At 44.8% G+C, this 21,039-nt stretch overlaps 1 protein-coding gene across 7 annotated transcripts in view; it reads left to right on the top strand.

Annotated features, from left to right (window-relative positions):
* Positions 1-125: 125 nt before the first annotated feature.
* FLOT2 (flotillin 2) overlaps positions 126-21,039 on the top strand; it is a 33,141-nt gene continuing 12,227 nt past the window's right edge. The window contains exons 1-4 of one of the 7 annotated variants that reach the window (XM_067565918.1): positions 138-214; positions 12,313-12,394; positions 15,652-15,742; positions 17,877-17,967. In XM_067565918.1, the coding sequence (XP_067422019.1) occupies positions 17,893-17,967 (75 nt within the window). In that variant the 5' untranslated portion in view covers positions 138-214; positions 12,313-12,394; positions 15,652-15,742; positions 17,877-17,892. Of the gene's footprint in view, positions 246-12,312; positions 12,395-15,651; positions 15,743-17,876; positions 17,968-21,039 lie in introns of all 7 variants that reach the window. The other 6 variants (XM_067565916.1, XM_067565914.1, XM_067565919.1 and 3 more) reach the window with 6 other exon arrangements.

The raw sequence follows: 21,039 nt of genomic DNA on the forward strand, positions 1-21,039 counted from the left end.
CAACATGGCGGCCGGGCGCCGCCAGCCAGCCGCCCGGGTGACGCACTTCCGGTGTCAGGGTGGTGGGCGGGGCCCTCGGAGCGCGGGGCGGGGCCGGCGGGCGCGGGGCGTTGTGGGATCGGGTTCGGCTGGGCGAGGCCGCGGCGGCGGCGCTGAGAGTCGGGCGGGCCGGGGAGGTGTCGTTGCCGCCGGCGTCATGGGCAATTGCCACACGGTGGGGCCCAACGAGGCGCTGGTGGTGTCAGGTAGGGGGCGGGCTGCTCGGGGGCGGGGCCGGGGGGCGGGGGTGGTCTCCTCAGGGGTGAAGGGGGAGGGTCTCCTCAGGGGTGAAGGGGGAGGGGCTTGGGGGTCCCCCCGCCCCCTGCAGGGCTGAGGGGGCGGAGCCTGGGGGAGAGGCGCCCCCTGCAGTGCTGGGGGGGAGGGACGTGGGGAGACAGGGGTCCAGTGCAGCAGCAGGGGCCTGGGAGGGGGTGTGGGGGTCCCTGCTGCTCTGCAGCTAGGTGCTGGGTGCCCGCTTTATTGTTGCTACAAGGCTTGGGGTGGCAGGGCTGGGCAGCGGCTGCACCCGGGCAGTGGGTCCTGGGGGCTGCTTGCAGCTTGGAGCCAGGAGTCTCGGCTCCTGCGTGCCTTTGTAGCTTGCAGGGCAAAGAAGTCTGGTGTGAAATGTCCTGGGAGGGCTGGGGGGCTGGAGCCCTGACCAGAGGGGCCGGGGGTGAAAGGTGCACCAGCTGGGCCCGAATGGAGGTAAGACCCTTTTACTGATGGAGGGCGTACATCTTTCCCACCCAGGACGGCAGGGGAGCTCTTTCCATTTGCATTGCCACTGTAAAGCAGCAAGGGGCGTGGCTACCATGGCTCATTTAGTAGCCCTGGTCCCATCCTCTGCCCATTTACTGATGCCTTGCTGGTGGTACTCTCTTAGGCTGCAGCTTTGCTAATGACCTTTGCGGCTGTAATTCATCAACAGGGGTAGCACCAATAGAAAGCAGTAGGTGTCTTTACTGTGTCAGCTAACCTTACTTAGAGTAGGGGTAACCCATGTGGTGACAGAAATGCCTTTACCTGATTTATGCTACAGCTTCTGCCTCTGCTGAGTTACAATTGCAAAGTGTGCAGCGTGAAGGACAAGGCCTTAGTGGGGGAGGGTCTGGGACCTAGTTCTTTCCAAATGTGGATTTGTCTTATTCAACACTAATATGTGATGCCACATCCTACAGGTGGATCCATTGCTGTTAGGTGGAAGGTTTGGGCTGTGGGCAAGAGAATGTTAGGGCATCTGCAAGTAATGTTCAGTTGCTCGGTATGCTCAGTCTACATCAGTCCTCTTGCCCTGCTTTGTGATGGAGCTGATGGGTTTTGTGGTGGGGACTCTGACCCTCAAACCTTTAACCACCTTTCCTCATGCCTCAGAGGAATCAAACGTTTGGGGTTACAAAAGATACATTCTGATTGTAGAGCTGCTCCCCTCCCATTGCTGTGTATCTGAAACTACATCATCATGTTTTGCAAGCCATTGAAAACAGTCCCTTAGCCTGAAATTTCCAGCAGGAGATGGCTATCACTTCCAGTTGGTCTATTAAGTAATCTGTTACTCTTTCTCAGATGACAGGCCTGTTACAGAACTTAATGAGTTGGTCATAATGGGTGGTTCAAACATTTTATAAAACCTGCTTATTGGCTTCAAGAATAGTATTTTACAAATAGCAAAGGGAGGGAAATTATCCTGTGTTTTTAAATTTGGTAGTTAAACAAGTTTATTTTAACCCCTGATTAGTTTCTAATTTTTTTAAAAAGCACAATATAATTATGGAATGCAGCAGTATAAAAAATCTGGATTGCAGGACACGACGACAAGAATTTGTGGTACCCATTAACACCCCCAAATTGTGCATTTTCCCATAACTCAGCCCCAGTGTGCATTTGATGGATTATCCTAGACAATAGCATGCTGGGAATTTTGAGGGTTCAAAAAAGAATTAGATATGTTCATAGAGGATAGGTCCATCAATGGCTATTAGCCAAGATGGTTAGGATGCAACCCTATGCTCTGGGTATCCCTAACCTCTGACTGCCAGATGCTGGAACTGGATAATGGGACGGATCACTTGATAATTATTCTGTTCTGTTCATTCCCTCTGAAGCATCTGGCACTGGCCACTGTTAGAAGACAGGGTACTGGACTAGATGGGTCACGAGTCTGATCCCGTATGGCCATTGTTATGTTCTTATGAATTTATATATAAATCAATCAATCCTGGCTATAAAGGCCTGTTCTGTATTCAACACTGTCAACAAAGATGGCCTTCATATTTCACTACCCAGTATGCCATGCAAACACTTTCCTGTTTCCAAAGAGCACTGGTTCTGTGTTCAGGGAACAGGCTGAAAGAGTCGGGGGTGCTTATGGATGCCTCATTTTTTCCTGGATGCTTTGCAACAAGTGTTCAGTCTAGGCCCTGACTGCACTGTGGCAACTATGATTAATAAACCTTTGTTCATATGGATGTTGAGTGAGTGGTGGGTTATTAGCATGACAGCACACAGCATCCAATAATTAAGCTTCCATGGACTTTGAGCAACCTCTAGGCCAGAGGTCAAATGTCTGTTTAATGCAGAACCTTGTGTCAGTTTTGTTTTATATCCCTGGGGTGTGTGTAGTTATTCAGATCATAGTTAACAAGTTTTTTTGTGTGATAAATCAATGTTAGAACATGTTATGAACAGGTTTATGTTTTGCAATAGTGGTAGAGCCCTGCAAATCCGCAGTTATCCGCTTTATATCTGCAGATATCTGCAGATGCAGTTGTATGGTTTACCATCTTTGCAGCTCACAGATCGGATGCAGATCCAAATTTTTGAATCCACACGGGTCTCTACCAGTGAGAGAGGGTGCATGTATGGATGCGGATACATATAAAAGGTGAAGTGTGCTTTGCAGATTGGATACAAGTTAATTATCATGGATGCAGACAGGATGTGGATCCAAATGTTTATGTCTGTGCAGGGCTCTAAATATTGGGTCACCCTACTAATACTGTTAAAAAAGGTCACTAGGGAGATAGCTCAGAAATATTGTAATTGAAAAGCTTCTTTTAGAATAAATTCTAGTGTCTGTTAAGGTGGGAATCTCACCATATGCCACTTTAAAGGCGTGGCTTTCTTTCAATACTTTTCACTTTTCCTCTTTACTTTACACCGTAAGGCGTATTAGTGACATACAGTACCCAAACAAGCAGTCAGCTCTCACTTTGATAACTTCTGTTTTATCAATACAAACCTTTGCTCGATGGCCTTTATTTGGAAATCTGATTCCAAGGGCGCAGGTCAATGCTGAGTATTAGTGCTTCTCTCCCACTCTGTGTGATTTCTCTGGATTCCTGTTAAGCCACATATTCGTTATAAAATTACTTCTGGGAACTTTTAAATCCAGACTTGAAGTTACTCTGTTCAGCATTTTAAAACCTGTTACGGATTTTCGGTAGTTTGGTTCTAATTTAACCTAAGGACAGCAGTGTACTATGGGACACTTGTGAGAAATCTGTCACAGAACGGTGTGTTGAGCATGAACTTGTTGTTTCAGCACTCTCCATTGCCATTTTTGAAGCTATGACTTTTCTCCCAGTGCACTGGTGCCATTGAAGTTTTTTAGGAAAATGCAAAAGGTACATTATCTAGACACATCAGACTATAGTTACCATCGTGTAAACAAACTGTATAATGACTGCACTGTTGATGCTGGGTTATTTAACAGCCCTGAAGTTAAGCTATGCATGGCTCTCCCTCACTTTGCCAGTCATGAATTGTGATCCTGTAATACTTACACATAAACTAGATCACCTCATTGTTCCTAGATATCTTACAGGAGCAATCTTTAACATGTGATTGCAGTCCGTAAATATCAAATGAATTCTTACTCAAGAGTATCAGCTTACCTTACTGACATGTCTGAGTCATCTGAATTCTATTTAGCAACAAAATGGTCATCTCTGTTTGGTGGTGAGCCCTTTCTTGTATGTGGTGATGTAAGACAGAAGGATCAGCCCAATTTGACTTGAAAGAAAAATCCCCTTTTTGACTTGTAAACAACAAATATGATATGCAGGTCACAGAACAAATATGGGCTCCCATGATCTTCTGCCTAACCATGCTTTTAATTCCCTAGTTTTGTATACAGATTAAAAGTTTATGGGTATGGTATACAGTAAGGAGGAACAGGCAGCTCTGGCTGTCTTTTTGTGTATGAGAGAGGTTTTACGCATGTCTGTTTTGCCTTTGGAATCAGATTTCCACTTCTGTATTCAGAATGTGTGTGTTCCTGAGAGTGAAGTTCTTACGCACCCTCATGCAAGGTTAGCTGTTTAAACGGTCTTTAAAGGAAATGGGCTTCCATTTTCCTCTAGGATCTGACTACCACAATAATCTGTTTAGCTTCATAAATATGATCAGCCAAGAATCTTGAACTGTGACGTGATACAGTACTGTTCTTTCCCTGAAACCTGTTTGTCACTGTCCAGTATGCAACTGTCACAGCCTGTCAAAATAAATTGCAGTGTGACGCTAGCCAGTCTTTAATGCTGTTGTCTGTTATTCAGTAATTACACAGAATTGGGTAATCTGCATTCTTCAGAGACACTGACCTTCCCAGGCATTTGCAGCAGATGGAATCCAAGGTTTCTATTGTCAAGTGCTTGTTAAATCTCCAAAAGAGTTGGAATAGCTTCTCTGCATGTGTGTGTGGTTTGCTTATCATTGCCTTAGGGCTTTTTCCCTTTGGTTTCCAGGAAGAATTTAGGTGTGACATTTTCCTGGTGTAGTGGTGCACACTTTGTTATGGCTTGTGAAATTCAAGCCATACACTGGATTTCTTTTTACAAGGCCAGATCTATACACAAAGTTGCACCAGTTCAGTCAAAGGTGTGTTTTGAACTCAATTTAGTTAAACCAATGCAAACGCTGTGCAGACACTCTATAGATGGGTTTAAAACTGTCACATCAGTTTAGCTTGTTACAGGTGCTAGTTAAACTGGTGTAACCAGTTTTTAATTGATAAGTGTCCACACAGGGGTTTGAACTGGTTTAACTAAGTCTGTTTAAATTAGTTTTAGTTAATTAGTTTTGATACAAGTTCTGTGTATAGACAAGGCTTAACTCAGATTCACACTAGTGCCTGAGATTCTGACGTTGATCTGTGCCTAGACACTGACTTCACTGCACATGAGTTTCCTTATGCATCTGTTGTCCAGTTTCATTTTCTCTCCATGCCATCATGTCTCTTTCAACCATTAATCAGCATCTCTAGTTTTCTGTTAGCAGTTTTCTTGACATTTCCCAGGATGGCTCAGTTTATTTTGGCTAATAAGCCCAGTCTGTTTGAAAAATAAACAGATTGGGCAAGTGACTTTCCGCATTTGTTCTGTTTAGGAGATAGTGAGATTTGGCATCTCTTTGACTGTAAATCTGGGTATGAAGAAAGCAAGAGACCCTGTTTTCATACAGGTGAAGGAGGGCGTTTCTATCCCCTCCTTTCTCTTCTGTCTCCAGGGTCCCGGTTCATTTTGATTCTCTTTCCCATCACTATCCTGTCTTCATGCAGTCACAGAGAGAGGGTGTTATCATCAAAGAGCCTCCCAGCATAACCTTCTATCATTCTAAATGTCAAGCTCCCAAATGCAGCAGCCAGAGTAAAAGGTTACTGCTCATATTGTCACGTTCATTTGTCAAAGCTAGTTTGATTACAGCAGACAATACACATCTGTTTAATATTTAAACTGCAGCAGGGACCTGTACCTCTGGGCCTTAATGGGTTTGTCTACACTGCAGCTGGGAGTGAGCTATTTTTATCTCACTAGCTCAAGGCTTGCTAGCATATGGAGCTGAGAGGCTTGCTTCCAGATGCAGTGTAGACATACCCTGTGTTTCTGGCCTGACTTCCCCATATCTGCTATGTGTATCTCTCCCCAGACAGGCTTCTCTCATTTCTTGTATGCAACTCTTACAGCAGTAGCATGAAGTGCCTTTTTGGATCTGCTGCAGGCGTTTTTTGTTTGTGTATCTGGAACTAATCACAAACCCTGAAGTTGTTAATCTAATCTCATAAGAAACAAACGATCTAGTTTCTTCTGTTGGCTCTGGGAACTCTTCCGACTTTAATGCAGGCCACTTCCCTGTGAAGGCTCCAAGCTGGAATACTGCATTCTGGCATGAATCCTCCTTTTGTAATGTAGCTGGCTGTATTATATTGTGCAGGAAAAGGCACAGTGGATGTCTGTGGAAGCTGTGGCCAAGTAGGTATGGGACCCAGACTTTTAGAAAAGAGGGGATGTTATAGCTGAAAAAGGAGGTTTCTCTGCCAAATCTCATTGTGTTGGGTGTTTGTTTTCAAGATTTCTAGTTCTCATGGTGGTGGTGGGGTTTTTTTCAATTGATCTCTGACCTGGAAAACAGATGGCAAGAGTGTAATAAAATATAATTTCTCAGGTGATTAGTTCATGCAGCTCATTCTTTTACCGGCAGTGTTCTACTGTGCCCAGATGTACAACTTGTATTAATGCACCTAACTGGCCGGTCACGCCCATTAGTACATTCAGACTGAATCCTTTTAGAAGAATTTTATTATAACTTGCCATATTTTCTTCCTGCTTTGGACACTATTAAGAATGATTTTACTAAATAGCATTACTTACATGTCACCAAATCTGCTGTGCACAAATGTAACGCTGTGCTTCCTGGTGAGAATTAGTAAGGGGCTGCTGCTCAGGTTGGACAAGATTCTAAATAGGATACTTCCTTGCAGTGTCTGTGAAAGAAAACAAAGTCTGTTTGAAGGAACACATGCTGTCACTTCTGTCCAGTGCTAAGCGTGGTTCTGGGAGGCAGAATCTATCCAGAACATTGTACTGTACATGTAACAGACAGAAAATGAGCAACAGACAGCATACATTCTGAGAGTCTGGCTAATTAGCTGAGCAAGCCAGTCTCCTGTCCTCCAAGAGATATTAGATGACATTACTTTGAATCAGTTTTAGGACCTGTCATACCAATCAGCTTCTCAGAGGGCATTTCTGCTGTAGCGCCGCAGCATGGACACTCCCTACTTTGACAGAAGGATTTTTTTGGTCAGTGTAGTTAATCCATCTCTCCCAGAACCAGCAGCTAGGTCGATGGGAGAATTCTTCCGTCCACCTAGCCATGTGTTCACAGGAGGGGTTATGTCAACCTAATTGTGGTGCTCAGTACCCAAGCAACGTAACTAGGTTGATCTAATTTTTTAGTGCAGATCTGGTCTACACTAGAGACTTTTGGCGACCAAAGTCAGCTTTTTGCACCAAAACAGTGGCGGTGTGCATACTCCAATCCCCTCACCTCCCTCCGACCCAACTCCCCTGATTTTGTGACAAAATAAAACCACCTCGATGAGAGAGCTTTTTGCTCCAAACTTTTAGCAACAAAGCCTCAACGTAGACACTGCGCTTAGTTATGTTGTGGTAAATGGCCTCCAGGAAGTGTCTCACAATGCCCATCCTGACTGCTCTGGCCATCAGTTTGGGCTCCCCTGCCTTCCAGCCATCCGACCCTCCCCCTTTAAAGTCCCAAGAATTGTTGAAATTCCACTTCCTGCTTGGTCGAGTGGAGAGCTCACATTGCATCTTCCCAGCTGACCATGGCGGCTCCACACACCAAACTCTCTCCCGCTTGGAGCACACTGGAGGTTCTGGATCTGATTGATGTTTGTGGGGAGGAGGCTGTGCAGTCCCAGCTCTCCTCCAGCTGAAGGAACTTCAATACATACGGTCAAATTTCTCATTTAATCGTGGAGAAGGGCTATGAATGAGACATGCTACAGTGCTATGTGAAAATCAAGGAGCTGTGGCAGGGGTACCAAAAGGCTAGTGAGTCAAACAGTCGCTGAAAGACCTGCCGCTTCTATAAGGAGCTGGAAGCCATCCGCAGCGGTGACCCCACCTTCACCGCCAAGAGATCCCTGTATACCTCCCTGGGCCCAGCAGCCGCAGACACTGGACTCAACCCTGACAAGTTGCAGAGCAGGGAATCAGGTCATTGGCTGACATGGGGAGCCAGGAGGGTTCGAGCCAGTCCCAGCCCTCCAACTCTGGTGTGCAGGATGCAGGAGAGGGGAACTTGGGTAAGTGATTTTTTGAGCTGATGCTGCTTGATTACATGAGGTACAGCTGTCCTTTGCTTTGTTGCATGATACAGCTGGTTGAAGGGATAGAAATGCATAAGAGTAGCAATGTTTGCATGTGCTTCCCATTCAGATAGGCAGTGTGGTGGAAAAGTGTGTTAATGCACTCCAAGATTTCACTCCAAGAATCCTCCAGAGAGATCTCTAGGAAACTTTCCTGGAGGTACGTGCCAATCCTCTGCCGGAGATTCCTCAGCAGAGCTGCTTTGTTTCTTCTCCCATTGTAGGACACTTTCCTGTACCAATCGGCAATCCCTTGTGCAGGGACCAAAGCAGCCCACAGACAAAAAGCGTAGGCACCCGCTTTGAAACTGCACACGTGGAGGAGATGCACCCTAGCATCCCTGCTTATTCTCAGGAGTGAGATATCAGCTTGTATGGCTCACACCTGTGGACAATGGTGGCACAATTTGAAATTTTATAATTTCGTCCCTATCTACCTGCATCAATACCCCAAACAACCACCCAGAACCTTTTCCCCAGCTTAAGTGCCCCCTCACCCCAGGCACAACTCACCATGCCCTGGTTGATTGTTGAGCTGTGCGCTTGCCAGGGGACAGTGAGAAAGAGGTGTAATTTACAGTAATGCCTCAATGCTGTTATTGCACTCTCAGTAATGCTTCTGTTCATTGTTTATTGTGCTTCTACAGACATGCCCTTGAGGGGAAACCCCTCCACACCTGTCGAGCACCTGCGGCTGATAAGAAAATGACCATGGAGAAACAAAGAGGAGATGTTCCAAGAACTCCAGTCCCCTGAGGCAGAAAAAGAAAAAAGGGCCTGGAGACACTGTGTCCAAAAATCAGAAAATTGATAGGCAGGAGAGGAGGGAAAAGCAGGAGTGAGTGATAGCAGGTTACAAATGCATGAAAAAGCCATGGAGGAGCAAACAGAGCTGCTAAAGTCACTCATAGTGCTGCAGACTGAATTCATGTGTGCTCGCCCCTTCCCCCCCTTGCAGCCAGTACAGATCTCCATGCCCTCCCCAAACTCCACCCACACATTCCTGCCAAACTCCCAGCCATCACACAGCTTCCAGAACGATAGCTGGACTTACACCCAGCTGTCACAGCTCATCCTGCCCCTCGCTGCTTTCTCCCCTCCAGTCCAGCTTTGTGTGTGTTGTGAATAATTGTTGTTTAATAAAGATCTACTCTGTGAAGAATAAGCAATCTTTGTTTGTCTCTTGCACGCAGTGGGTGCACCTCACACTGATACACAGTGCAAGCTGGATAGCAGTCATAGCATGGCACAGGGCTGTTTATAAAGCCACCTTAGTGGTGCTCATTATTGAAATAGTTCCTCAAGGCTTCCCTGATTCAAATGGTCCCCCATTGTGCCCCTCTAATAGCCCTGACATCTGGTTGTTCATATTCAGCCACAAGGCAATCCGCCTCTGTGCTCCACCCAGGGGGAAACTTTTCACCTTTAGCTTCACAAATACTATGGAGCACACAGCAGGCAGCTATTAACCATGGGATTATTTTTCTCATTTAGGTTTAACCTGTCATAAAGGCATTGCCAGCAAGCTTTTAATCTGCCAAACACATATTCAATAGCACCTGCTCAGCCTGTTTTTGAAGCACTCCTTGCTGCTATCCAGTTTGTCTATATACGGTTTCATGAGCCATGGCAGTAAGGGGTAGGCTGGGTCTCCCAGGATCACTGTGCGCATTTCAACATCCTCCACTGGAATCTTTTGGTCTGGAAAGAAAGTCCCGGCTTGCAGTTTTCTGTACAGGCCAGTGTTCCTGAAGATTCATAAGTCATGCACCTTCCATGACCAACTCACACTGATGTCAGTGAAATGTCCACTGTAACCCCAGGCTCTTTTCTGCAGAACTGCTGCCTAGCTCGTCGGTTCCCAGTCTGTAGCTGTGCATGGGATTCTTCCTTCCTAAGTGCAGGACTCTGCACTTGTCCTTGTTGGCCCAATCCTCCAATTTGTCTAGGTCACTCTGTATCCTAGCCTCACCCTGCAGCATATCTACCACTCCTCCCAGCTTAGTGTCATCTGCAATCTCACTGAGGATGCAGTACACCCCATCCTCCAGATCATTAATGAAGATGTTGAACAAAACCAGCCCCAGCACCGACCCCTGGGACACTCCGCTTGTTACCGGCTGCCAACTAGCCATTGAGCCGTTGATCACTACCCATTGAGCCCGATGATCTAGCCAGCTTTCTATCCACCTTATAGTCCATTCATCCAACCCATACTCCTGTAACTTGCTGGCAAGAATAATGTGAGAGACCGTATCACAAGCTTTGCTAAAGTCCAGGTATATCACGTCCACCGCTTTCCCCACATCCACACAGCCAGTCATCTCACCATAGGAGGCAATCAACTTGGTCAGGTATGACTTGCCCTTGGTGAATCCGTGCTGACTGTTCCTGATCACCTTCCTCTCTTCCAAGTGCCTTAAAATGGATTCCTTGAGGACCTGCTCCATGATTTTTATGATACAGATGTCGGGTGCTCAGGAAACTGGGGCCGTTGAAAATGCCGCAAAATGCAGTTGGAAACCCATGGAATGACAAGATGGAAATCACTGCGTCATGGGATGTTGAGCCAGCACCCATGATGTGCTGCGATCCTTGCCTTCCCACAACTCCTAGCTGGGTGGTGAGTTGCACAGCGGGATAGCTGGTCACAGCGCACTGCCCTCATTGTCTGTGCTAGAGCACCGACAAGTGCTGTCTGGACAGGCGCAAGTGTTGTAATTACAGCACTGTTTGATCATCCCTGTAACTTGTGTCGACAACATTGTAGTGTAGACAAGGCCTATGTCTTCCTCTGATTCAGAGCAATGGTCTTCCAGCTGCCATGCAAGTTGGCAGGGAGCTGTTGTCTTGGAGGTGGGAGAACAATGCATGTACATGTAGTGGTCAAAACAGAAATATAAAATAGTGGCTCTTAAGTTCACTTGTTTCAGGTCTTAAACCTGAGCGTGACAAAAAGAGTTACTTGAAAAACACAAAGTTAAGCAACTTGCAAGCCGTTGAGTCTGTGCTGTACCGTCAAAGCCTGGGATGTCCCAGTTTTCTGAGCCAAAAGCAGAAGGTGTTGTCAATGGCTTAGAGCGTTTCCCCCTGTAAGACCCGAACGTTTCAACTTGTTTTCTAAAACTTTATTGCTTTAGAGGCCTGAAGAGTAAGGTGGTTTTGAAATAGCACTGCTTCTGTGAAAAGAAACCTAGGTCATAAAAAATGTACCCTGCTTTTGAAACAGAAACTTTCTGCCTGTTGGATTGCAATATGGCAAACAACAAACATTTTCTAGTACGTTTAATAGGATTATATCGAAAAGCTGCCTTCAGAAAATAACCTTGTGAAAAGAGCTTTGTTTGTATCTAGATTACTCCTCTGTCTAGGTAGAGTTAAAGGGACACTAACTTCTTGATTCTACGTAGAGAATGAGTTCACATCATATTTACTGTAAAATATGACCTATTGGTTTCAGACCGGAAACAGGGTATCCAGCTAACTACTCTAGCCCCTGGCAGGATTTTCTCACCCCCGCCCATATCTTGGAAATGGTTTTTTTAATTTGTATTTGGTACTGCAAATATATGTGGCTTTTTACAGGACCTGCCCTGAAAATCACTCTGAGGGGTTTTCTGTAGCACCCATTGCTGTAATACAAGTGCTAAGGCCTTATCTAACCCTTGCCAATGTGATAGTTGGGTCACCACTGAACGTACAACAACTTCAGTGGTGAGCAGTGGAACACGGGGGGCTTCAGGAAATATGTTCTTCATGTGCTCCGTCATATAGATTAGCATGCATGTAGCTCACCTCTACTATTGCACCAGTCGGACATTTTGGCCCTACATCACTATGGGGGAAATTAGCAGAATTAATTTCTTCAGCCTTGGGGGTAGAAAGGCTAATATTCCAGGAGGCTGCTGTTTGTTGGTGAGCTGCTCTCTGCCTTTGCTTTCCCAGGAATTGCACATGCATATTGTGCAATCTTGTGGGTTGCTGCTTTGCCTCATCATTGAGCAGAGGGCTATTTGGAAGCAAGTTTTTATTTTTAACTTGCGTGGGGGAGATGGATCTGCATGTGTGTAACTATAACATACTTACGCTTTCTGCTTGTGCTGCAGGTGGCTGCTGTGGCTCTGATCTAAAGCAGTATGTGTTCGGAGGCTGGGCATGGGCTTGGTGGTGCATTTCTGACACACAAAGGTAAGGAGACCTCTCTCCTGTTGCTTGTGTTTTTGGGCAGGTGAACCTTATTCGAATCAGGCTGCCAGCAGTGCCTTTAGGAACATAGAATTGGCCAAACACGATCAAGCCATTGGTCCCCGTCAAGCCCAGTATCTTGCCTCCAGCCATGGCCAATATTAGATGTTTCAAAGGAAAGCTCCACTACCCTATATGAGGCTGCTAAACAGTTGTGCAGTATTGAAGTAGATGACGTGATGGGAAGGAGCTGAAGATCCTTTCTGGCCCTCGAGGAATGTGCTGAAGCATGAGATTTAATTCTGTTTATTGATGATGACTTTTTAGGATCGCTAACACTTGCCCAGCCCTTTTTAAATCAAGCTGTTGTATTCAGCCTTCAACCATCCTGCAGCTGGGAACTCAAGGGGCTGAGGGTGTTTGTGATACTTCAAGAAATATTTCCTGCTGTTTCAAATGTGCCATCCATTAATGTCGTCATATTCAAAATAAAACCCAGATAACCTTATGGTCTCAGGAACATCTGGCAATGGCTGAGTTCTTTGTGTAGATCATTTGCACAGGGGTGTCCTGATATCATGGTGAGTGATTGAGAAAGTCTGCTTTCAGCTGAATCTTCTTCAGACAGCTGTTGTGTATCTGCATGCCTCCCCTTAAAATTTATTTTTATATTTTTTCTAAATATCTCAAAATTAAACCAAATTAAGAGGGGCCGCGTCTATGTTTTTTTTTTTTTTGATGAATTTATTTTTCTTTCCACATTGCTAAAATCAGTCCGTTTTTGGGGAACTCAAGAACTTTCAGTTGCTATTCCCCTTGCTGTGATCCGAAACGCAATAACTGGGAAACAAAATAGCTGCTGCTTTGCTCAGAGGATGTAACAGAGGTACTCTGCAATGCCGTCTGGTTTTCCTTTGTGGCCAGTTTGGTTTGCCTATCAGTAAGTGTAGAAGCTCTGGCAGGAGAGCCAGGTCAAACCAGTCTTTCTGATAAGGTGCTGGCGACTTGCAGGTGGCACTGAACATACAGTGGGGAGGGCTAGAGTGAGGAGCAATTTCCTTCTCTTACTCAAGTCTATTTTCCTAAAGGTATACTGCCCTTTGCAGTTTCAAAAACTAACCCTTACTTTGGGATTGGGCGCACATTTCTGTTTAAAACCAAGGGATTTCCTTTCTCGCCCTATTCTCAGCCATTAATTTTGCTTGCTGTTTATTATTGCTTCAGTCTTTGAACTAACATGCTGTGATAGTGCTGCTGTTGTCTAATGTAGCTGCTTAGTCTGCAGGTCAATGGGAATTCACAGTACGTAATACGGTCGTAATACCCAACTGACCTGTGTGGGGATCCTCCGCACTTATAAGAATTAATAGAGAAAAGGAGAAAGACGAGACTTTTTGGTTTTGTAATAAGAGTGAAGGCCCAAATGGTTATAGTTAACCTGCACTGGCTGGCCTCCTCAGTTGTTCTCCCTGCTGATGTGTTGCCACTGACAGATGTAGTTAGCATGTTGCTGTCACTGCTATGCACCTCCATTGTAATAGAAATGACATATTGTCTTAGATGCCCATCACTTTGGATACCCACTGGTCAGTCAGCTTGGGGGTACAGCAAGCTCACATCATTCTTAGAGGTGCCAATTGATGCTGTTGGCAAATGACTCACGCCACCTGTAATGAACTGTCTTGGTGGCTGCCACACTACATTGTTACGGTGCTCAGGGCATTCTAGCACTCCGACTGCATGTGGAGGTTGTCAATTAATGCTTGCTGTTTTAACAAAGAGACTTTCTAGTAGCACTAGTGTCAGTTGGGAGAAGAAAGAAAAACCCAGCTCTGTTATTCAGCACAGGATAACTGATGCTTATGGTATGGTGGTTTTTCAAATGGCGTCAGGCTTTTCCCCTAGACAGCTTCAAAAGTCTGACACCATGTGAATGCTGGGAGAATGGTTACACTTCAAACAGATGGGTTTCTCCTTTGTTTAAATGATTCCTTTTTTCAGTTTCTTGAGAAGCCCCAAAGAGAAAGTTTGATGCATTATTTGCAGAAGGAATAAACTTATTCAAGAGGCCCAAGGATTGGACTAAAGAGATAAAATGTGAGAAGAATCAAGGGCAGGGAGAGTCTCCTGGAAGGAGTTTGTCCACTGTTGAGTACAATGAGACCCTGACCTTGATGGGGCCTGTAGGTGCTGCCACAACATAAATGTTCATCTTTTATTTTAAAAAGTCTGGGTTCCCAGATCGTAACAAGAAGTGGGTAGGCTTAATTACACACATTAGAGAGAGCTCGAGGCACCTTACCGTGCGTGCCAAGATCTGAGTGGAGGATTTTGTTCTCCTTTCAAGAACCGATGACCTCCTGAGTACCCTAAGCAGTGTGAGTAATGTAGCTTCCTGCATTCACATTTGCCCAAGAGGGGAGGGCATTCCTACTCTTGAACTAGAAAATCTCCACAGGACATCCAGTCAGAAGGTAAAGCCAGGGCAACTGCAGTTATTGCAGAGTTGTTGGAGTGAAGCCCTGCCGGTTCTGAACTGGGAAAATGAAGTAATAATGGAGCTGCTCAGAAAACAGACTGTCCATCCCCCGGAAAACGTCAAGATTTCAGAAAAAGTCATCCTGATCCAGGACAAAAATTAACAGCCTTGAAATTTTTCTGTGGACAGAAATTTTGAAGTTTCATTTTTGGAGACCTGGAATGGAATATTTCAGCATGTTGTCTGCAAGCCTGAAGGTTTTTGTCAATTTCACTTTCTCTTGGCAGGCAGAAAATGAAATTGACAAGAACCTTCCAGGCCAGACAGTCACTTATTTCAGTGTTCCCAATGGAAAATTGGATTTTTTGGCAAAACTGAACATTCCCTGGAAAAAAAAATGGAATTTTGTGAAAAGGGCACTGACAGAAAATTCCTAAACAGCTGTTGTAGCAATGTCTACCTGGCAGGAAGCTTTTGTTTTACAAAGGTCAGAGCCAGAATTACAGCATTTATAGCATTAAACCATATAACATTTATATAAACTAAATACAGCTACTAGACAGTGGCAACTGCCACTCCCCCAGTCAGAGAGAGACTGGGGTTTGCTTAATGGAAACCTGCCCAGCAGTGTTGGGTACTCAGGAGTGGACAGAGGGAGACATGTAAAGTGATAGGGAAAAATTAAAACCTGAAAGTCCCGTCTGTCCTTTGCATTTTGTCTATTATTCTCTGGTAACTGCTCTGTGTATTTGCTGTCCTACCCTTATTTATTGCTGCTCAGACTGTCTTTGGAGGTTATGACCATCCTCTGTCGATGTGAGAATATTGAGACGTCGGAGGGGGTCCCACTGTACGTAACAGGGGTTGCACAGGTAATAACCCACCAGCTTCCTAACATTGTGTCTAACCTTCTTCTCTCCCTTCCATTTCATGCAACAGCAGCAGCAGCAGCAGCAGGATAACATAAAAACTAACTTTTCGTCTACTGGGACAGCAGCTAAATGTCAACACCATCCTCTCTTGCCCCCTTCTCTGGTATTTGCCTTCTGGTGCACTCCATAGGTAATGTAGAGAGATGCATACTGACATATTCCAAATTCAGTGCCATGCTGGCTCCTTTCAATAATGCTGCAGACATTCCCTCCAGGTTGTACCCTTTCCCCTGGTGGCATTGAACAGACGAGCATCCAATACTACACCTGAATCGCAAACCAAATTCAGTTCAGGCTTATTTGAGATGGGAGGGGCAAATTGTGATAAAGGGGTTTTGTTGTTCAAATGTAAACCTACGTGTGAAAAATTCCTAATGTGACTGACTCGTTCCCAAGCTTGTGCTGTGAGATTGAACCGAGTCCTTCTATTTCCCCCATCTTGAATGTTATGCTTCAAAAGTACAGTATGGAAAGAGCCCAGCTTATTTTGCTTCACATTTGACTGTTGTGTGTACAACGCCCAAAGCAGCTATGTAAGTGCTTATTATTTATCAGTGAGTTTCCTCATACTTTCCCCTGTGCTTCCGCGCAGCACGGTGATCCGTTCCAAGGGCTCATGTACGCTATGGCTACAGCAGAATCAGGACCCCATTACTACATTTGTTAGAGTTCATAGCCTAGATGGGACTATTTATTGTTCCCTAACAGAGTGACAGCCTTGTACTAACTCTTCAATACAGTCCTAGATATAAGCACACGTGGCAGAGATATCCAGCTGTATGTACTGTACAGCAGGATCTGTTCAGTCGGCTCCCATGCCTGCATGCCAGTGTAATGAGGATGGTTGCAGAGCACAGACTCACTGCAGCACGTTTTAATGACTTTACAGAATGGTAAAGTGGCCTATGCAGTGGATTCTGCAGCCTAATCATAGCTCGTGTGTGAACTGATGTTTGCTGACACAAACCCTCTGACTTGTGCCTCCTTGATTTGATTCAGAGCTGGTTTGTAATGGCTGCTAGCCAAGTCATACGTGCTCTCCTATAATTGTTTCAAAATTCCAATGCCTCGTATTCTATGTACCTGAGTAGGAGTCTGAGGCATGCACACAGCGCTACGGTTCTGTCTAACTCCTGTCAAGCAGTGTCCTCATTTCTTCCAGTCCCTGACCCTCCCCCTCCTACACATAGAGCCCTGCCAATGTACTTTGATCCTAACCAGTAGGACTCCGCTGGAAGGAACGAAGAGGAAAAAGGGTCAGATTGATAGAGCCCAATAGCTTAAAGTTCCTGTTTGTTTGGCTGATACAGAACAGTAGTCGTGACCTAGAGGGCCAAGGGCTCTCCATAGCTTTGAGTCACTTAGGAAATAGGAAAGGCTGCTCAGATGCCTGGAGCGGCCCTGTAGCAACAACCTACATCTGGACTGGAATCACAAACTCACAAACCCAGAGTGGGGCAGCTCTCAGTTCGGGGTTTCATATCCCGATTGCCAGAGCAGTACATCGGCTATTTAAAAAAACCGACTCCTGTCCTGAACAGGGAGATTGGGAAGGATGACTATAGGCCAGGATGTCTTAAAAATGTACTTTTCTCTTCTGTGAACTCTTTCCCTAAAGTACTTCTTGATGAATGTTTGAGCCTGTGGTTTCTGCACAGGAATTGTGGTATCTGTGTAGAGATCGGAAATCTGGCTGGGCTTTCTCAATCTGATACGGTACTTTTGAAATTAGTGACACTGACCAGGCAGAACATATGCTGCCTTTTTACTGGGCAATTTGTGATATCCAGGGTTTCTGGGGTCTTTGGGAGTTAGCTCAGTAAAAGGGAAGGGGTCACATTATCTTGTTTAATCTGACTCCAGGCCCTTCTCTGTTTAGAAAATGTCTAAGCGTTATTTGAAAATCTTACTTTCTTGGCCAAAATGACACCTCTAATCATGAACAGCGTCACTGGACAGCATACTTTACATTACCTGTAAGGAGTGTGGCAGGTAGCCTGGGGCAGGAGATACAAGGGGAGAAGCTGACAGTGTGTTACCTGGAAACGTGCAAATGTTCTACGTTTTTTGGCAGGATTTCCCTAGAGATAATGACGTTACAGCCCAGGTGCGAGGACGTAGAGACGGCGGAGGGGGTAGCTTTAACTGTCACAGGTGTGGCACAGGTACAGTAACTCCAACATCATTTCAGGAATGCATGCCACTAACCTACCCCCTGATTCTTTCCTCTTAGAAGGTTGCTCTAGTCCAGGAACAGAAGTTACCAGCTCTGAAATGAATTCTTGTACGATGACAACACTGTCCCTGTTCATACTACAGCATGTCCGTGGAGTGAGGGAGGGTGTGACTTCTCCTACCCTCTACAAAATCATTGCTGCTTTTCCAATGTTATGTGTTATTCATTCATGCAGCACGTGAGGTGTGTATTGGTGATTTGACCTACTTCTAAAAACTGCAACATGCCATGGTGCCACTTGAGCTCATTTCCCAGAACTGAGCCATTTTGTTCTGAAGTCACATCAATCCTGTTGCTTTGTATTAATAATAAGTATTTGTAGAGCACTATAATTCTACACGGTGGTTTACTGAGTTTAAAGAAAGACTTGGTCCTCGCAAATTCTGTGTGTAGTGTTTTTAAAAAAGAAAAAAACAAAGCTCTTGTGTTTGAGTTGAATTCTGATTGTCGTGAACCTTCTGGCATGATGTGTATGAAATGTCTGTTGCTATCAAATTGTATACTCCTATTTTTCATAAGTTCAAAAATCAGTAAAGAGGTTGCCATGGGGTTTATTTCTGACATGCAAGGTCTGCTTCTGGGAGAGTGTTACTGAGGAGGGAAATGTCAGCAGTTTTGGTATTGAGTTCTGCAGCCAGTTCAGGAGGCAAGATGCCTTTTAAGACAAAAAACATGGCCCCTGGCAGCTCAACACAGCCAGTCTTTCAGTTGCACATAAACTTAGACAAAATGGTTCATGCAAAAATGGTTCTTAAAGTGCATTTAACTGCAGATGTGCACATGGTTTCTTGTGTAAACAGTGTGCATAGTTACATCATTGTGAAAGGAAAAGTATGTTCCTTTTTTATGTGTTTGGGCAGTTAGTTTGAGGAGTTTTACTTTGTGGTTTTGGTCATATCAGTGTGTTGTGGATAGGTGTCAAAAAGCCAGATGTTTACTCTGCTAGCAAGAGGACAACATCATCTACTTGTTTCACACCTGTTAGGAATGGGGGCTTAATGAGTGAATTTCACTCAATTTCCTAGCAATTTGTTAAATAGCATATGGCCGTAAACCCTGAAACTCTACTGTCAGTCGACTGCCTTGCTCTAAAGTGGTGTTGCTGAGTGTTTTCTTTGTAGCAAACATTAGGACACTGGCATTTCCAGACTGTCATGTGCTGCAGAATGTTTGTCTGCATGCCTCAGTCATCAAAAGATAACCTACATACACACCGATGCTTCAGAGAGTGTAGTCCTTGGTTAGAACACATGACTGCGGATCAGGAGATCTCTTCCAGGCTTTCTGAATGACTTTTGGCAAGTCATTTAACCACTGCGAGGTTCTCTCTCTAAAATGGGAACAGGACTGACCTACTTTGCTGGGGACTGCAGATTAATTAAGGTGCTAGCACAGTGCAAACTGCTGTTGTTGGTTCTTATATTTCAGTCTTAGCATATCATTCATTTTCACTTGACTGCTAACATGTTCACATAACCACAGAATTTTTTGCACCACATAAAGTGAGCACCGCATGCATATAGTTGTGCACCTCACACTGTGGCTTCATAAATCCAAAGAGACTCTTCTGTTTTCATAAACACTGTGTCTATGTAGCCAGCTGTCACTCTGATCTAATTCTGCAGCACTGTGACAATAGTATAGTGGAGAGCTGACTACGATACCGATTGAGTCAGCATTTGCTGTGGCACATGCTGCTGAAAGATTCATTTTAAAATCCAGTGTAGACTGACTTGATAGTTCTTTGCTGCCCAAAATAGGAACCCCAATAAAAACGTGTTGCTATTCTCTGGATCAGGAAGTCCTTTTAAGGATTTTAACAGATTGGGGTGTAGTTTTAAAGGAATCCTCAGGTCACATGTGGCTGAAAATGTAGGTTTTAGCATGGTGTGGAAAGACCTACAAAATAAGACAAATATTTCCATAACTTTGTAAAGTTCCAGTAGAAAGGCTTTTAAGTAAATCAGCATTTTTCCTTTGTGTTGCATTGTTCCACTGCAGTATTGTACTAGTGCATGAAAATAAAAAATGACACTGACAAGAAACTAAAGTGGAACTGATGAGTTTGTTTGCCATTTCCAAACTAAGGCATGTGGAAAGCGAACAAAGGCTATTACTAGGGGGAAGTATGTTATATTTACAAATTCTTTGTGTTGATAGTCTAAGATGTTTGTAACATAAATAAATGTTTTAAAATGAATGCACTGGTCATGAGGCCTCTGAGCTCACAGAACGCCCTCCTTAACTAAAACTTCTCCTCTTGACTGGTCAAGCGGGGAAACTGCAGCTGGCCCAGCCGCGTGGTTCGGTTGCTGTATAGGGGGTCCGTTTAAAGTCAAGGGCCCCTCCTGGTAGCAAACCTATTCTTAAAATGAATTTTTTTGTAAATGAATGTTTAAAATGAATTTCTGTGGACGGTGACCCTTTCACACTTGCTAGTGCATCACTTCCTGTGTCAGCGGGGTGCTATGGGGCACATGAGTTTGCAGAGTTCCTCTGTATCCTTATACTAAACCGTGTAGCTGGCTGGATTGTGCCTAGGCTCATGTAATGTAATGCTGTGCATTGGGTGTGGCAATATTGATTTGCTAAATGGGACTGTTTTTGCAGAGGCACTTTGACTTCACGCCAGCCAAAAATTCCTTTAATTGTTTGAATGATGTTTGAAAATAAAATCACATGCTGTGGCTGTGCCTTGTGTGATAGACTGGGGGTATGTTGGGGTCAAATTGCAAACTTCATTTTGCTTTATGAATGCCATTTTGATTGTAAACTTCATGTCACTTATGTATTGTGACCTCCATATTGGACTGGGGCATCCAAAGCTGTTGGAAAAGCCAGTCTGGTCCTGACAAGGGCAGTCTGTTCTGGACACTGTGCTTTGCTAGGGGTGGGACACCTCCTAGAGGGCTGTCAATTTTAAATGGTTCTTCTGTACAGGAAGAATAGGTTTGCTGCCAGGAGGACTCCCTACACAGCAACCTAACCACACAGTTGGGCC

The sequence above is a fragment of the Emydura macquarii genome, unplaced genomic scaffold, assembly GCF_026122565.2.
Source record: "Emydura macquarii macquarii isolate MOO-44397 ecotype Brisbane River unplaced genomic scaffold, CSIRO-AGI_Emac_v2 contig_2699, whole genome shotgun sequence".
Classification (NCBI taxonomy): Eukaryota; Metazoa; Chordata; order Testudines; family Chelidae; genus Emydura; species Emydura macquarii.